Source organism: Scleropages formosus, chromosome 6 (assembly GCF_900964775.1).
Source record: "Scleropages formosus chromosome 6, fSclFor1.1, whole genome shotgun sequence".
NCBI lineage: Eukaryota > Metazoa > Chordata > Actinopteri > Osteoglossiformes > Osteoglossidae > Scleropages > Scleropages formosus.
This window is the reverse complement of record NC_041811.1, coordinates 3,775,170-3,792,649: the sequence shown is the minus strand read 5'-3', so window position 1 is coordinate 3,792,649 and position 17,480 is coordinate 3,775,170. Positions and strand designations below refer to the sequence as shown.

Below are 17,480 nucleotides of genomic sequence, written 5' to 3'. Positions count from 1 at the left end.
ATTCATGAGATTCATTAGCATATCAACAACAGCATGATGAAACTGGAGAGGATTTGAATGAAATATGCTGTAGTGCTCCTCTGTCTACACCAGATGGCAATATAACCTCATAGCAGCTCTAAGGAAGGTGCTAACTGGGAACTTGGAGCCTCCAAGGGTGAGCGAGTTGTTCCACACCATGGACCCCTGGAGGGGGAGCCTGCTGAAATAGGGGGGACCCCCTCGGATGGGCCATGAGCGATGCTGACCTTTCACCCTCAACAGTGTCGAGTGCACAAGCTCGCCCTCCGTGTTCGAGGCGTGGCACGCATATTCCCCGGCCCTCTCTCTGGTCACAGCCGCAAAAGACAAGGTCCCATTGAGCACCTGAGAGCAGCAGGGCAGGAATAACAGCCATTAAACCAGGAGGTTCAGAAAAGGGAGGAGCTCAATGAGCTTGACAAACAAACAGTAAGAGCAGAGTTACAGCTCTGAAGCACATGACCAAGTCTTGGGTGAACAGATATTTCAGCAGACCAGTCTAAAACAGTGTTAGGTATATTTTCTGAAATGTCAAAAAAAATTGCAAAGTGGAGCACAAATGGTTAAAAATCACTAGTATTTCAAGTGGGGGGTGTGGTGGCGCAGCAGATTTGGCTGGGTCCTGCTTTCTGGCAGGTCTGGGGTTCAAGTCCTGCTTTGGTGCTTTCTGAGAGACTGGTGTCCCGTTCTGGGTGTGTCCCCTCAGCCTTGCACCTTGTGTTGTCAAGTTTGCCATGACCCCAGTTGGGACAAGCAGTTTTGGTATGTGTAATATTTCAAGTGATTTCTAATGACTTGCCTAAGACTTGTAATAAAACCAGAAATTTTAATTATAAATGCATATTTATTCAGTTTTGTACATGCTGCACAATCTTTCAGCTGATATTATTATCAGTTATTAGTCATTTCTATATTCAATCACTGGCTAACTAGCTCAATGAAACTGACAGTTAAATATTTAAAGTGATTGAAAGCATAACTCCCAGTACATAACATAATTTTTTTTTTTTGGAAATGCACAATTTGAAGGAGTATGTTCTTTATGCTGGACTCCATCTCATCTTCATTGAGATCATTGGTCATTTTTTCCCTGGTTGGAGGATACTGGGGAAAAGGTGATTAAAATAAGTTTCAGTGTTTCAAGTGGTCGCAGACTGCCGTCCCGTCCTGGTTGTGTCCCCTCCCCCTCCAGCATTACGCCCTGTGTTGCCAGGTTAGGCTCCGGCTCACCGCGACCCAGCTTGGAATAAGCAGTTTCAGTCAATGTGTGTGTGTAGATTTATATTGATAAAACAATTAGCTAAACACACTACATGTAGTGGGTCATCAGGCTTAAGCGAAATGTATAGCTGTGTTTTATCGGCATATGAGTTTGTCTTATTTTGTCATATAATTCTGTTCTGTTAAGTAAAACATTGTATTTCCATCAATCAACATTACAATCATGTAAAAAAATTATTTTAAAAATCAAGTATATGACCTGCTAGAATGAGCTGTCAATTGCATGACCAGACCCAACCCGTTAAGTCTGGTCATATGAGAATGAACTGTATATAATATCCTTACACCACTGGTTATGAACAACACACATAATGGCCATTGTGACCTCACCAAGGATAACAGCAATAAACATAGATCAAATTTAAACACCAACAACAAATAATATTTCATGTGAAAACACAGATGACTTCACTTCTTATTATATTTACACTTAAAGACAAGTCCTTTAAAGACAAGTGAAAGTAATATCCTCAAAATGCAACATTAAGCAGGTTTAGAGGTTTAGAGGAGCCACCCTCTCACAGAGCAGCCCAGGTGACACGGTGTCTTAGAATCATCCTGCCAAATCTCGCATAGCAGGAACATGAGCACCTCACCTCTCTGACCGCAGTGTTTCCCTTCTTCCAGGTGACTGTGGGTGGTGGGTTGCCTTGGGCGGTGCAGGTGAGCGACAGTGAATGGCCTTGGAGCACCTCCAGTGATGGGGGCGGAGTCTGGACAAACATGGGTGGAGCTAAAGCAGCAGAAAGTCGGGTTTACAGGAGTGCATCTATTCAGATGCAAATCAACAAACAAGTTCCAGTTCCACCCCCATCAGAACACTGAGAATATGAATATCTATGGTTTCATTTACAATTTATCATAATCTATAATGCCCTACATTACTGAGTCCCTTGCAATGCAGTGTTAGGATGATGAAAAGACAGGACTGGTTTCTTTCAATCCCAACTATGAATCAGTGAGTTTCACAGACCTCCACCCATCTACAGGTTAACTTTACTTATATTTAAAATAAAACTATCAGCTCAAATAAAAAAAAAAGAGATTCCAGCAGGGAAGGAAATCCCTCAGCACTGGAACGAGCCCGCAGGTGACCCTCAGGTTCAAGACAGCTTTACGCCTGTGTTTAGAACATCCTGGCTGCTGTCTTCAGCCAGGTGAGGGTGAGTCACAACTCCGTGTCGGCACGCATAACAGCAGAAACCTGACACTCTCCACAGAGTTCTGAAACACTGACCGAACATTCACACTGACATCCAGCTTTCTAAAGTACATTCACTCCTCAGCATACACACAGTTGGAACCTGAGGGCTGTTTGTAACTCATTTTGTCCATAACTCCAAAGTCACTTGTACCACAGTCGCAATTAATAAAAGCTTAACAATTCAGATAATCTCAATTTATTATTCCCTTGTTAGACTCTGTAAAAGCCTCAGGCATAACTATAATAAATAAATATTTTATAATACTTATTTTAATTCTTATTATAGCTTCCAGCTACATTAAACCTGAATTTAAAATGACTGGAAATAAAAATGTCTTCGCAAAGCCCTATTCAAAGTCAGTTGGTCACTGATGCGTCCCATAAACATGCGTAATGTTCCTCATCTTATTGATCTTTGAAACGCAGGGGCGCCAAACATCAGCTGAAAACACTGTGCAAAAGAGTTAAAATTTAGGCGGTCCCATGGTCCTTCTCTGATTTGGTGCACTTTACTGTCATCTGTAGGCTGGGAGGGTAACTAAAAATTGTGTTTTCTCCACTATAAACTGAAATTTCATACAGGTAACTGAAAAACTCATACAGAACTGTTTTTGCCAACGTGGAACCAGTGGCCACACTTTTCATCTTGCCCCCACCTGTCACAGACAGGAAGGTCCAGGAACCATTGCGGGACTCTTCTGCGGGTCTGTCCAGCTGCAGGACTCGACACTCAAACCAGCCCTCGTCCTCTAGGCGAAGTCCTTCAATGCGCAGGGAGGAGCCTTGGGTGAGGGACACTCGGCCTGGATATAGACAGGGGATGGAGGTCAGAGAGCCAAACACACCCTGACCAGAACCAAAAACACCCCTATCAGTTGGAGCTGTCACCTTGCAATACAAAACAGCCGCAGATTTGAATCCTCACTCTTGCAACAGTACCCTTGGTTAAGGTGCCCTGTGCTGATACGGGTAGATCAGTGTAAATAGCTTAGTGCACACCTAACATTCTGTTCTTTCAGAGAAAAATGCTAGGTAAATAGTAGTAAAAACGTATATTCTCCTGTGGTTCTCGAATCAGCATGCTCCACAGGTACTCTAGAGCACAATAATCTTCCAAGGTGCATGAGCCCCCAGTTTCAACGGGGACAGGAAGTGTCTCCAACTTCAATGGAGACATAACAGCTCAAATGAAGCTCAATCATAGTCCTGCATTTAATTATCTGACACTTTTCTTCATAGTAGCACAGAATGTTGGGCTTCTACACTGAGGCACTCACACTGATTTACCAATTTATACCATAGGGTATTTTTTACTGTATCAATTTTAGGTAAGTACCTCAATCAAGAGCCCTGGGAATTTGAACCCAGATTCTTATGCTAAAAGGAATGGCATTAACTGCTAAGCCACGTGCTGCAGCCCAGATAGTAAAATAGTAAATAAACCCCTCTTTAATTAATCCATCCATCCATCGTCAACAACCACTTGTCCCAAGCGGGGTCAAGACAACCTGGACCCTAACCCAGCAACACAGGACGCAAGGCTGAAGGGGGAGGGGACAAACCCAAGACGGGACGCCAGTTCGTCATAAGGCACCACAAGTAGGGCTCGAACCCCAGGCCTGCCACACAGAGGGTACCAGCTGAACCTGCCACGTTACCACGACTCTTCCCTTTCATTAATTAATATTTTTTTAAAAATTAAATTATTAAAAATTAAACATTTTCATTTTGTGTTAAATAATTACTTAGCTAGATAACAAATCAGCCAGAGTTATGCGACTTCACAGTGTGTAACTAACCCTGTAACCACTACGCCCCCTGCTGGCCCTATGGCTTCTGCTGTAGGCTTGAGTTGATTTTTCCAAAGCAGAATACAGAGATTTAACTAAAGCTGTAGTATTAGCACAGAGACAGAGAGGGCTCTTTCACAAACACAAGCAGGCTACACGCTTCACTTTGAAACGTGATCTTTGTGTTGCCTGGCGACCAAAGCGGTGAGCCGGCCATTCCTGTCTCCTGTAAAGGCCGAGACGCGAGAGGTGTGTGTCTCTTGGGAAACACTGCAGGGCCACCACTGCCTTACGTCACCATTCCTCCAAACTCCACCCAACATGTCATTGCTGTTGACCTTGTGTGTCGAGGTCCTTGTGACGATTTGTTTTGGCAGAAACTCATTTTTAAACATGTTCAACAAATTACATCTAGTTTTAACTCAGGTACAACATCAAAGGCACCAATAACAACAATGACTGTCAGGGCTGTCATTGGGAGAAAAATGTTATATTATTACATTGTAAAGATTAAAACTAAATTGTTGAGTGACATTACAAGACAAAATTGTTGAGTTACATACATACATATGTGAGCTGCCTATACTTTTCTCCAAAGTAACTTACAACAATCTATCTATTCATTCAGCTGGGTAATTTTTAACTTATTAATTTTAGATTACCTTGATCACGGATCTACAGCAGGAGGGGATTAGAACTCGTTATACCCCACCTTCTTCTCAAGAGTATAACAATAAGGAACTTTCAGACACTTGAACAACAAACCACATCCAGTAAAGATCTTATGTGTTACAATAAACAGGGACAAAATGAGATGCAACGTAAAACACACTTGGGGTGGGCAACCAAATATTATAAATAAATGTATACAATGAACCAGCTCAGTGACTCACACACACACACACACACACACACATTTTCAGAACTGCTTGTCCCATACGGGGTCGCGGGGAACCGGAGCCTACCTGGTAACACAGGGCGCAGGGCTGAAGGGGGAGGGGACACACCCAGGACAGGACGCCAGTCCGTTGCAAGGCACCCCAAACGGGACTCGAACCCCAGACCCACCGAAGAGCAGGACCGTGGTCCAACCCACTGCGCCACCGCACCCCCCCTCAGTGACTCAGTTATCATTAATACAAAACAAGTCAGAGACACTACACCAGACAGTTATTAAACATAATTAAAACAACACAAATATACTGCATGGTGGAGGATGATGGGAAGAGTCCCACCACCTCGATGCTACAGAATATTAAAGATACAGCAGCCTCTCCACAGCCATCTCAATGAGGGGATAGGGAGGGCAGATGCAGACAGACCTGTCCCTCCCAGGACTTGGTTCTGGTACCATGCTGGTGCGAGCAGCTGGTGTGTGTCTGCAGGAGGAAGCTGAGGACACATGCTCAGGTGTGATAACGTGTGTTTGTGGTCCCCACACTGCCTCCCACTGTTTCCTGTGGACTCTGCCAGTGTCTGAATCATAAGGTAAATGCACCCACCCGTTGTGCTATGCATGCATATCTCTGGATAACACACACAAGACCTTAGTGATTTCTTTAAAGTCCAGTGAGCACTGGGGTGTATTTAGTTTCATGGTATTTTGAACACACAGTCCCATCCCCGATCCTGTGCCACATTTTCTCACATTACCACGTTTCGCCAGTATCACCCTACCTCAACAATTAAGCACAAAGGGCTCCAGCATATTTGAATTTAGTTGCCGCAGTGACCCAATGTGTAGGTGAAATGGGCAGGGCCATTTAAAGCAGGTTTCTTTTTCAACCATGAGCTGAATGTTTATTACACCAACTGCCCTGAAAGTCTCTGGTTCCTACCGTGTTTACACACAACAAGGGTTTTTTCGAGAGTGACCCTAGCACCCCGACGCCCTGGTTCTGCTTGACTTTTCCAGTTTGGGACTCAAACCAATTCCACAGTGCAGCAATCAGAAAGAAACTTGCTTGAAATTCTGGTACAAAAATCAGAGGACACTTCTTCTGTGCATGGTGTGTGATTGGTTTCCCTTGTTTTTACTGCTACCTACTAGCAGCTTGTCCACTGCGACTACAGAAACTTGTCACGACTCTTGGATACCTGAGTTAGTGCTGTTTCATCATTTGCCCCTGACTGGAGTATGTGTCGAGCAATACCCAACAACAGGATACCTCAGCTGGTCCTAAGCTATTCTGAGTAACAGGTGCCTCCTCGCAGGCCTGGGACAGAGAAGTAACCAGAACTACAAATTTAAAGTCAGAATCCAGATGGTAAAAAGTGGCGAATATTTATTACAAAAAAAGCAGTAAAGATCGTATTTGCAGGCCAACCAATTCAGATGTTTCCCTCAGTCCCTGTCACACCCATATTTCCACAGACTTTCTCTACACTGATGCCAAGCAGCCAGACAATTCCACTCTAGGGCCTGGCCCCCACCAATAGAAGAGCACCAGTGGATGGGGTTACATCCCTTTGTTGGGACCAGGCCCTTTGGATCCAGGAAGCCATCTGACATTTTTCATACAAAGCGTCTGTGCGTCTGCAATGTTTTGCAAGGGTGGTGGCTGGGAAGTGGCCATGAAATCTGGTCACAAAGGTCCTTCTGACTATACACAACCATTAAAAAAATTACCATGAATTCCTAGGAGTCGCTCATATGATTCACATGGTAAGTCTTGAGAAAGAGAGCACTGTCCACTTACCAGAACGCGTATCACACATATTTGCGCTTATGGGGAGCTATCAGTAACACTCCCTTTCCGCTTCCAGGAAGGACCACATGCAGGGTCAACACCCCTCCCATCCATAGCCCAATCATATATTTGCCCTTCGACCCCAAAGGGGAGGCACCCCACTGCAAAGCACTGATCAGTGCTTCTGCACATGGCAATCAGTTGTCAACCTGGGATCAGTGGTGAACAAGCCAGTTGTTTAAACATGTAGAAGTATGGGGCGAGTGTGGTTCAGGACCTCTAGGTAACATCTCCATTGAGTAAACCAGACAAAAATTTGCACCAGTTATCAGTCACACATAAAACTTGAGTTGTCACTTTACCCAAAAACACCGCTCTTGAGTGTGTGAACATGGCAGGAACAGCATGGGCTCTGTGGACAACCATGCACAGAACTGACTTCGTAGTCTTTCTTAAGGCTGGGTGAGCCTTTAGGGGAGCATGGATTGCATGGAGAGCAGGGAGTGGGGCGTTTTTCACGGACAGAAATCCCGACAGGCGATCAAAACAAGGAGTTAATGTTAGTGACGTCTTAGCATTGCTCGTGATTCTCCTCCCTGGCGGCTGCATGTGGAAGGACACAAACACTTAGGTGAGGCAAGAAGTTGTAAATGTGGAACGAGAAGGAGGCAACTACGAACAAGGAAGAGCTGCTGGAAGTGGATTGGTCAGCCCGCCGCAACTCTGGAAGCTCATTGGTCAGCACACTACGGTCATGATTCCTTGGGCCAAGTCTCATTGGCGCTCGCTTCGCATTACATCACTGCTTTTGCCCGGGAAACACCTGTATCCAGGGCAGTTTGTATAGCTCACAGATGTGCACTTATTGTATTTATACAGCTGTAGGTTTATTGACCCTGTTCAGATGCCCTCATTTACTTGACAAATAAGAGAACAACGGTGCCGCCTTGGGAATAACGCATTTATTTCCAATTCCTAGCAGTGCGACGAGTGCCGCGTTGCGCCAACATTATTCCTGCCTGCTGCAGGTTCCGCATGCCCCTCCTTAAACTGGAAACGACAGCGACAAGCCCCCCCCCACGATATCCTGCGTATCCCACCCTCCCCAACCCCCTTCTGATGCAACAGAATGCAAGACGGAGCTCGGCATTTGCACCTCTCCGCGCAATCACAAAAAAACAGTGGTAAGCACACCCCGCAAACCCAGATCACAACATGTCAAACAAGACAGACAGTGGAAATTAAACGAAATACATTTCTGGAAACTTCCTTCCGTGAATGTCTATCAAGAACAAAATGTTTATGTAGTCTCCAAAGAAATTTGTCTCTATCCCAAGGTACTGATATAGGACTTTGGAACTGGGATTCACAGTGGAGACAGGAGGCAGTGCTCAGATGGGGCTGAAATGAAAGCGGGGTCCTGAGGAGGTTGAAATTAGTGTTCAGATAAAGTCGAGATAGCACTGAGATCACGCCAATATGTGGTTGATGTGGGTTCGAGGCTGAGATTCATTTAAAATGACATTGGTACTGGATTCAGGTTCTGTTTAAATACAGCTGACATGGGATTTCGATCCAGTTTCAGTGAGAGATGGGACTGAGTATCGGTTTAGCTGCAAGCGAGGGGTTTGAAAGCAGCAAAGGTGCACTCACCCTCGTAGTCAGGGTGCACACGGGGGGTGTGAACCCCAAACTGAATGAGCACAGGGATATTGTAGCCTCTGCGCAACCACTCCACCACAAGCAGAGGGGCAGGGCCTGTGGAGGTATGGCCAGGTGGGGTGTGGCCCAATGCAGGCAAAGCATTGCACCTCAGCTCTGCTGCTCCCCCAAGTCTGGCTCGAATCTCAGTGGCCCAGGACGGATCCTGTGAGTAACCTGGTGGAGAGCAGAAACACACAAAAATAAAATGAATATTTTTATCCTGATGCTAGATTTACTACAATCAGTAATATATAAGTTCACTGGACAGACACTTCAAAATATATACAATTATTGCTTTAATTTAACCCCTTGGTCCAAAACAATTAACAAATGTGGGGTTTGTACACTATGTTGTTTATACTGATTTACCCATTTATATAGCAGGGGATTTTTACTGTAAAAATTCAGCTCAAGTGCCCTGATCAAGGTACTACCGTATGATGTAGGATTCAAAACCAGGTCTTTCTACTGCAAGGTGACAACTCTAACCACGTCTCCAGTATGCTGACCTGCATGATTCAGAAGCTTATTTGCTGGAAGACCATTACTGATGATTGGTAACTGAAGCAGGGGAGCAACACTGGGGGGCAGAAATGGTTCTAAAGCCTTTGGACTCACAAAGCACGCAGAGGACGGCCGTCACAGAGAGCCACAGGGTCAGCGCCGTTCCCACATCCATGGCCCTCGGTCACAGCCCCTTGTTCATCACTCTCCCAAAAGAGTGGCTTACACCTGTCAATCACTTGCCACCTTGCAATCAATAACTCCAGGTCTTCTGTCACCAGCACCACAGGGGACACTCACCTGTGAGAGAGAGGATGTGGTCATCTTTCTGATTCTTACTCACACCCCTTGATGTGAAATCGTTTGTTCCAAATCACGTGATGGAAACACTGTTCAGAAATTGTAGTGCCATTCAGGTTCTAATTTCAGTAATATTCTAATTACTTCTACAATCACTTCAGCTGTGCAGCATGTAATTAAATACACTTAACCCTCATATTATAGGATAGTGTACAACAAAAACTCCTGTACAGTGGTTTATGAAAATATCTTTTAATACAATGGGTTTATTACTCAATATAACAGTATGTTTGCCCATATTATTTTCATACACGATGAACTTTATTATTCCCTATGTGCTCTTTGTGCAGTCAACAATACAGTATACATACAGCAGAATGAAATATGTATGCATTCAATCCCACTTAGGTGATGGAATAAACACTCATGGGGCCACTTATGAAAACTCAAAAAAAGCAATACATTTATTTAACCATATAAGAAAATTTAATTGCGCTAGAGGGGGTGTGGTGGTGCAGTGGGTTGGACCACAGTCCTCCTCTCTGGTGGGTCTGGGGTTCAAATCCCGCTTGGGGTGCCTTGCGACGGACTGGCGTCCCGTCCTGGGTGTGTCCCCTCCCCCTCCAGCCTTACGCCCTGAGTTGCCGGGTTAGGCTCTGGTTCCCTGTGACCCTGTATGGGACAAGTGGTTCTGAAACTGTGTGTGTGTAATTGTGCTAGCACAGTGCAACATTGGATATGTAGTTCCAGTCACAACTAATGCAAATCTAATCACACCTGAAATAGCAGGTTTAATACCATTACTAATTAATTCATTAAAATGATGCTTTTCTCCAAAGCAGCTAAGAATGTTAAGCAACATGGAATTATTTAACCCCAAAGAGAGCTGGGTAATTTCAGGTTAAGTACCTTGTTTAAGGGTAGTTCGGTACCTCTAACAGCACGGTGTCCATGTGCTTTGTACAGTGAAGGACATGGGCAGCATTGTTGTTAAATTCAGTTCTTTATATTGTAAACATTGTTAAGAATAGGATTCAAAATGGGAGACATCATGCATTTTTGGTGATACAAAAATGCATGATGTCTCCCATTTTGCTATTCTTCCAGGAAAGATTTTGGACCTGTGTCCCTACACTGGACAAGCGGTTGTTGATAACAGCTGAACAAATGAAAATATTAAAAGAGAAACTCAAAATAATATATTTTTTACAAATATTGTATATTGATGAGGGGGTGTGGTGGCGCAGTGGGTTGGACCGGGTCCTGCTCTCCGGTGGGTCTGGTGTTCAAATCCCGCTTGGGGTGCCTTGCGATGGACTGGCGTCCCGTCCTGGGTGTGTCCCCTCCCCCTCCGGCCTTATGCCCTGTGTTAACCGGGTAGGCTCTGGTTCCCCGCGACCCCATATGGGACAAGCGGTTCCGAAAGTGTATGTGTATATTGATGTTGTCAATGTCATGCATAAAAATACATTTATCCTGGTATTTTACCAAACTTTAATAGACTTATTTTTCATCTGGGAAGCTTAATTTTTTCCCCATAAGAAATAATGCTAATCTGACCCCACTCACGTGGGAATTTGACTAACAGTGATTTAACAGAACATATCGAACCCATTGTATGAGAAATCGATGTACATACTGCATTCCTTCAGTGTTGATTCCATCGAGTACAGATTTTGCCCATCAGTCTTTAGTTCACACATGTCACACACTTGTCACACTGACTCGTCACACACTTGTGTATTGGAATCATCAGCGTCATCAGGGGTGTAAACGTGGCCCCCTCCCCCCACTCTGGTCTCTCCTCAGTTCTGCTCTATCTCCTGCTGCTGCGTGTCGTCTTACTTGCTTCTAAACTGCTGACGGTGTATCTCTGCCACACACACACACACACACACACACACACACACACAGTGGGGCTGTTATCTCCTGATCTCCTCCCTGTGGTCTTCTCTGGACTTTGGACATGGTGACTTTCCACACCTGTTTAAAGAGACAGTTGATATGGCAGGCAGCAATCCACTAGTGGAAGAGTAAGGTCCCCAAATGCTTGAAAGGACATGATGTAGTCCAGTGTGGACTTGACATTGACCTAAGATCAAGTTGGACAAACTCACCCCAGTACAACACAATGTCCAGCCCTGAGAACCATGGCACTACTGATGCCTCTCTGAGGCTCTTGCGAGAATTGTGCTAATACCAGCTTTCCACCCAAGCTAATCATCCCACAGCACGGGGGAGGGGGGATATTTCTGGACCTGGGAGAAAGTTTGGACAGGAAATCCCTCACAGGCACGTTCTCAGACACACCTACACACTCATGCGTACACACAGAAACACACCTGGTCCAGGAAATGACAAAGAATCTCCCCTCCCCCCATGTCCACCCTGCCTGAGTTATGGATAAAAGCTCGAAAAATTACACAATTTTCCGCTCTGCTGGTACAGGACATTTTGGAATTGTTAGTCTTGGGTCCGAATTAAAAAGTGAGTCTCCCTCCTTTGCAAATTATCATGCGGTGACATACACAGACATTCACACGCACATATAAGTAAGGTGGACAGGGACTGGCAAAGCACAACTGGTACAGAGTAACATTGAAGGGAGGTGAAGGATTTGTGATAGATAGTGTGGGGTCCAGTTGTCAGTCCTTTTTTTTTTTTTTTATGAAATACTTATTCATTTATCTGATGCTTTTTGACAAAGAAACTTAAAGTGAGGTTTGTACAGTAAGCTCCTTACAGTGATTTGCCATTTATACCGCAGGGTAATTTTTACTGTGTAAATTCAGGATGCCTTGGTCACAGGTACTACAGCAGGAGGAGGGATTCAAACTTAGGTCTTTAAGTTTAAAGGTGATGGCCCTAACTACTACACCACCTGCTGGTGACATTAATAAGGGGAGTGCACTTTAGGAAATAACCCCAGTCTGATTTCAGGTTTAACAAAGAGGTGCATGTTTAAAAGAAGATTAAAAAAAAAAATCTACATGGCCAACAGACAAGCTGTTATCACCGTGAAGCTATTTATTAGAGACCTTTTTCTCCCTACATCCAAACTAAGGAGCAAATAACGCCTGTGGCAAAGCACAGTCGTAAGCTATTTCATCAGCGCTTGGGTTAATGATAAGCTGAGCAGAGGGAGCCCTCACACCCATCCCCCCTCACTCCCACGCATTAAGGAAGCCCTGTTTGCTCGAGCGAGCAGCAAGCAGCTCAGGCCCTGCAACACGTGTGCCTGGGCTCGGAAAGTAACCCCAGGAGTGCCTGGGGCACTGTGCGCAGGTGTGCAGAGACAGGAGCACACTGGGTCTCCAGGGACAATCAATGATTGTCGTGAAAACATCGCAGCACCAGTCTCCCGGGTTTTTCACAGGCTGGCGAAGGGGACGGCTCCACTGAGGGCCCCCTACCTGTGGAGTTGGGGTCCACTTCAGTTACTGGAGAGAGTGACAAGACAGCTAGCTTACAGACTGGCTCCCAGAAAATCATGTAGACCTCATGGAATGAACAAATGAGGAAACAAACAAACAAGCATTTTTTTTTTCCAATATCCCAGTGGGAAATTCTGTTTGGTTGCAGCAGCATGCAGTGTTAATACATTAAAGAAATGTATAAAAACGCAAATACGTTACTTAAAAGAATGAACGAATAGATAAATAAGCAAGTGTTTTCAAATAAGAAATCAACCATTTGTTCCAGTTGGCTGCTACTAGACCATGTCCCTTGTGCTACCCATCTTTGCAGCCCTGTGTATGTGTGTGTGTGTGTGTGTGTGAGAAAGGGAGAGAGAGAGAGAGAGAGAGAGAGAGAGAGAGAGAGAGAGAGAGAGAGAGAGAGAGAGAGAGAGCGTGTAGATGCACGTGAACGGCAGGGCCCATGGGGGTGAAGTCAGAGCTCTTTCAGCCCCCGGTAAGCCAGGATGATCCCACCTGGCTGGTGACAGCATGTCACCCAGCTAAGCGGCTACACCACAACCACACCCACATCACACTTAGTGATGGGCGGAAGAATCAGAACCCCAGAACAGGACAGCACTGGGAGTCTGGGCCCCACCCCACAGCTGTCACATCCTCACTTTGTGGAATGACACCTACACCACCCACCAATAAGTTTGCACCAAAATGAACCTGGTTGCAGGTCACAGTGATCCAATTCAAAACTCCATAAGATGAGATAGTGTTGTTATCATTAAAGCTTGACTGTTAAAAGTCCTCCCTGACTTGACGGTTAACATCACTGGGCAGCTGAGCTACTGGTTTTAAGGCTCATAAGGATGCCCACAACCTGAACTCAAGGTTACTACAATTCACGAAACCCTGTTCAGTCATCAAAAATGAACACTCATTAAAGCAGTGATGCAGCAACTTTCACAAAAATATGGTCATAGAAGAAAAAAGAAAAGAAAAAATGGAAGAGGTCATGGAGGTCAGTAAAGGGATTTAGGTCACTGAGCCGTGGACTGAGGTACTGTCTTTGGCCCCAATGGTGGGTGCAGTGGAAACGATGAGTGCTTATATCACGTTGAGTGCAACAGGAGAACCCGAGTTGCTTGCAGCTACATTTCACAGCAGACTTGTTTTGAACATGTAGAGCCCAGCCTCTCATCTGCAGGTTTAAATTCTGTTCAATTCTCACTTCCCACCCTGAGACACACGCTTGAATTGTAAAAAATAAATACAAAAACAATAAAAATGAATAAGTAAGATCTTTCTGTTCCTTTGTGACAAACAGGACAAAACTCGTTCTGAAGGCTGATTTCACGGTAAACAAATTTTGTTTGAAATACACTGTGCAGGCCCATTACCGCTGCACCTCAGTGGCAACAGGGTTGGGTTGTGACCTTGGTCCTAAAGCAGATGACCTTGGACAGTTAGGTGCCCGGGCGGTTCAACAACTTGCAGCAAACCCTGACGGTGCTCAATTTGAGGGTCAGCGCCTCCAGCTGAGGTGAGACCTGCATGCTTGGAGATGAGCAAGAAACGGAGCTTCAATCGTTGTCACAACAGGGAGATACACATCTCGTAAGTCACAGCTCGGGATCAGCGTTACAAGAAAATCAGAGAATTGATGAAGACAGACTTGAGTTGAACAAAACAGCAAGAATAATCCCACGAGATGAATAAGAAAGTTCAACCTGTGTACAGCTTGTCTATGTGTGTGTGCCTCCGTGCGTGTAGGATGCTATGGACGAGCAGTGATTTTCTGTAAAGGACAGAGCCATGCAAATCTGCACATTTTCAAATGAGCCACACACACTTGGAAGTGTTTTGTATATTTTGTGCACATCTCTCTGTGAGTGTGTGTGTGTGTGTGTGTGTGTGTGAGACAGAGAGATACAGAGAATAAGATGAAAACAGTCTAAGGTGAGTTTCTGTGTCCACAGAAGAAGGAATTCCAGCTAGACATTCATGTGGAATTTTACAGAGACTTTTTCATAAAATATTTTTATTTGTAGCACACAGATATTTTTATATAAATTTTGAATTTTTTTTCTGATTATCGATATATTTAACACATAAAAACTCTTGGTATTATTAACCCTTTATCTGACACTTCTTTAAACCACCTTTAAAAATTAGTGGTTTGTACACTAAGGTACTTACAGTGATTTACCCATTGGCTTTATGGCTTTCTAAAACATTTATCTAGAGACTTTCTAACTTTCTAACTTTGCTAACCACAAATTATAAAAATAACAATTAAAAATAATTTTTACAGCAGGTTAATTTTTACTGTATCAATTCAGGGTAAGTACCTTTATCAAGAGTACCAATACAAATTCTTCTCGGGGCAAAACAACAGCTTTAACCACAAAACCTGCTGCCCTGGCTAGTTTCATTACAAAGGGGCTTTATTTCTCATTAAATTTTGATCCTGATTATGATGAGTCTGTATGTGTCAGTAAAATATGACAAAGGAGTATAATGTAATCAGCATCTCAGGGTCTGGTGTGTTTTTATGCACCTACTTGAACGATGAACCTCGGCGCAGCAAGTGGTAGGTAACAAACTAGGTTTACTTGAGTCACATGTCTGCAGCTATATCTCTCTCTCTTAATGTAATGCATAAATTGTACTTTTGCTGAGATGTACATCGCTTTGGACAAAAGCGTCTGCTAAATGAATAAATATAAATGTAAATAGTTGAAGCGAAGGCCCGGGTCAGAGTAAAACTCCTGAGGGGCCTGTGGAGCGACTGTGGGGGATTTAAAACACGCCCAAGAGATTATCAGCCCTGTTGTCCTTCAGGTCATCCATCCCCTGTGTGGAACATCAAATGTCTCACACTGCAGCGTCTGATCCATTTTCTGCGGAGCTGCTTTCCACTGCTCTCACTCACCGTGGGACTATTCAAGGTATCAGTGTGTCTTTGGGATTAGTTACGGGAGGGACCCCATACAGCATTTTGAAAGGAAACAAAGGACAAGAGCTCATGAAACGCCATTCAAGAGAAATGAGTCCACCTTTCATTTCATAGTTGGAGCAAGTTCTGCTCCCTGTGAACATCTGCAAGGTTGGAAATGGTGCAGATAAACCCTAAAATGACCAACACCTGGACTGGCATACATGATTACGCCAGCAGAAAGATAAAAACATGACTAATTTCTTAATTTCTGTTATTCATTCTTCTCTGGGCTTACTGGGCTTCAGAAGTCCAGCAGCAAAAGGCTCCAACCAGACCTTCATTCCCGGTCACAGTGACACTACCTGCAGACATGCAGACTTCTTGACGCACTGGCCACAAGTTGTTAAAATAAAAAATAACAAATATTTTAAAACATAAATAAAATGATATTATGTCACATGAAATTAAATAAAACAGGTAAGATGCCACGCGGTTTCTGAGAACCCAGAAAACTGCTGAAACTGGACGTTTACTCACATCTCACACTGAACGGGGATTTGCTTTATTATTCTATACTCATATTGAAATGTACACGTCGCGTACAACAGATTAACCGAAATTTGGCGTACAAATGGAACGTAATTATCATTATTTTTCCTATGTACAGAAAAGAAAAGCCCATTTCGGGATTTCGGAACTCTGTTTTCGGACCTCGGGTTGTAACCGTACAACTCATGTATTCCTACTACTAGACGTCTAATAGACGTTTTTAATCCAAGCGCTAATTAGTGAGCAAGTGAGGATACAACAATGTAACATCAAAAAATACAATGCAGCATCAGAGAAGCGGCGCACCCACTGTGTAATAGATTTGTAACCTTTACAGTATCTATTAAACAGTGTTTTCAGTGGTTCCGCCTCGTATCTTCAAGATGTTTCACATGATTGTATCCTCGCGTGCTGTAACATCGTGACCTTACACTATCGTTAACAGATACAGCGCTAGCTGTTATGATAGAATGTGATGTAACATCTGCAGATATACTATATAGTAGCATGATTTACAGAAACCGTGTTCTGATATACTCTAAATTTACATATATATTGTGTAACCTATAGTATAACAAGATTACAGAATAACCTTAGATTGCTGATTTATAGAAGACAGAGGCCAGAGCATAACTTGATTGATGACACGAAGCAACATTACCGGTACAGTGTGAGCTCTGGAGACGTAAGCGTACCGCGCGTTAGGAGTGCCGGCGGCGGTCGGACTGTCCACTTTGTCTACTTTGTCCACTTCGAGCAGTCATGATGATATGCGCCTGGAGGCACTTGGGTTCAAACGATGATTAAAAGTTCTCAAGATGATTGTTTACCTGCGATCCAGGTTAGCAGACGGCGAGCGGGACCTACAAGTGCCGATCGAGGGGCCGGTACTCCTCGGCTCGTGCCGAAGATGATGATGGCGATGATGATGATGATGAAGGACCGTCCGGTTTCGAATCCTGGTGCCACAGACAGTCACACGCAGCAGCGCAGACACACTAAAAACGCTGCTTCTCCGCAGTCATCCTCGATCCTCCTCCTCTTCTGTTGCGCGTCGTCCTTTCCGCCCCTTCTGTCTCTCTCACACAC

At 44.3% G+C, this 17,480-nt stretch overlaps 1 protein-coding gene across 3 annotated transcripts in view; it reads right to left on the bottom strand.

Annotated features, from left to right (window-relative positions):
- The window catches only part of LOC108923574 (uncharacterized), a 30,067-nt gene extending 12,587 nt beyond the window's left edge, over positions 1 to 17,480 (bottom strand). For all 3 annotated transcript variants that reach the window (XM_029252636.1, XM_018734424.2, XM_018734425.2), the window contains exons 1-6: positions 17,222 to 17,480; positions 9,309 to 9,494; positions 8,640 to 8,864; positions 3,163 to 3,309; positions 1,899 to 2,035; positions 249 to 366 (exon numbers count right to left, since the gene is read on the bottom strand). In XM_029252636.1, coding sequence (XP_029108469.1) covers positions 249 to 366; positions 1,899 to 2,035; positions 3,163 to 3,309; positions 8,640 to 8,864; positions 9,309 to 9,369 — 688 coding nt within the window. In that variant the 5' untranslated portion in view covers positions 9,370 to 9,494; positions 17,222 to 17,480. The remainder of the gene's footprint in view (positions 1 to 248; positions 367 to 1,898; positions 2,036 to 3,162; positions 3,310 to 8,639; positions 8,865 to 9,308; positions 9,495 to 17,221) is intronic.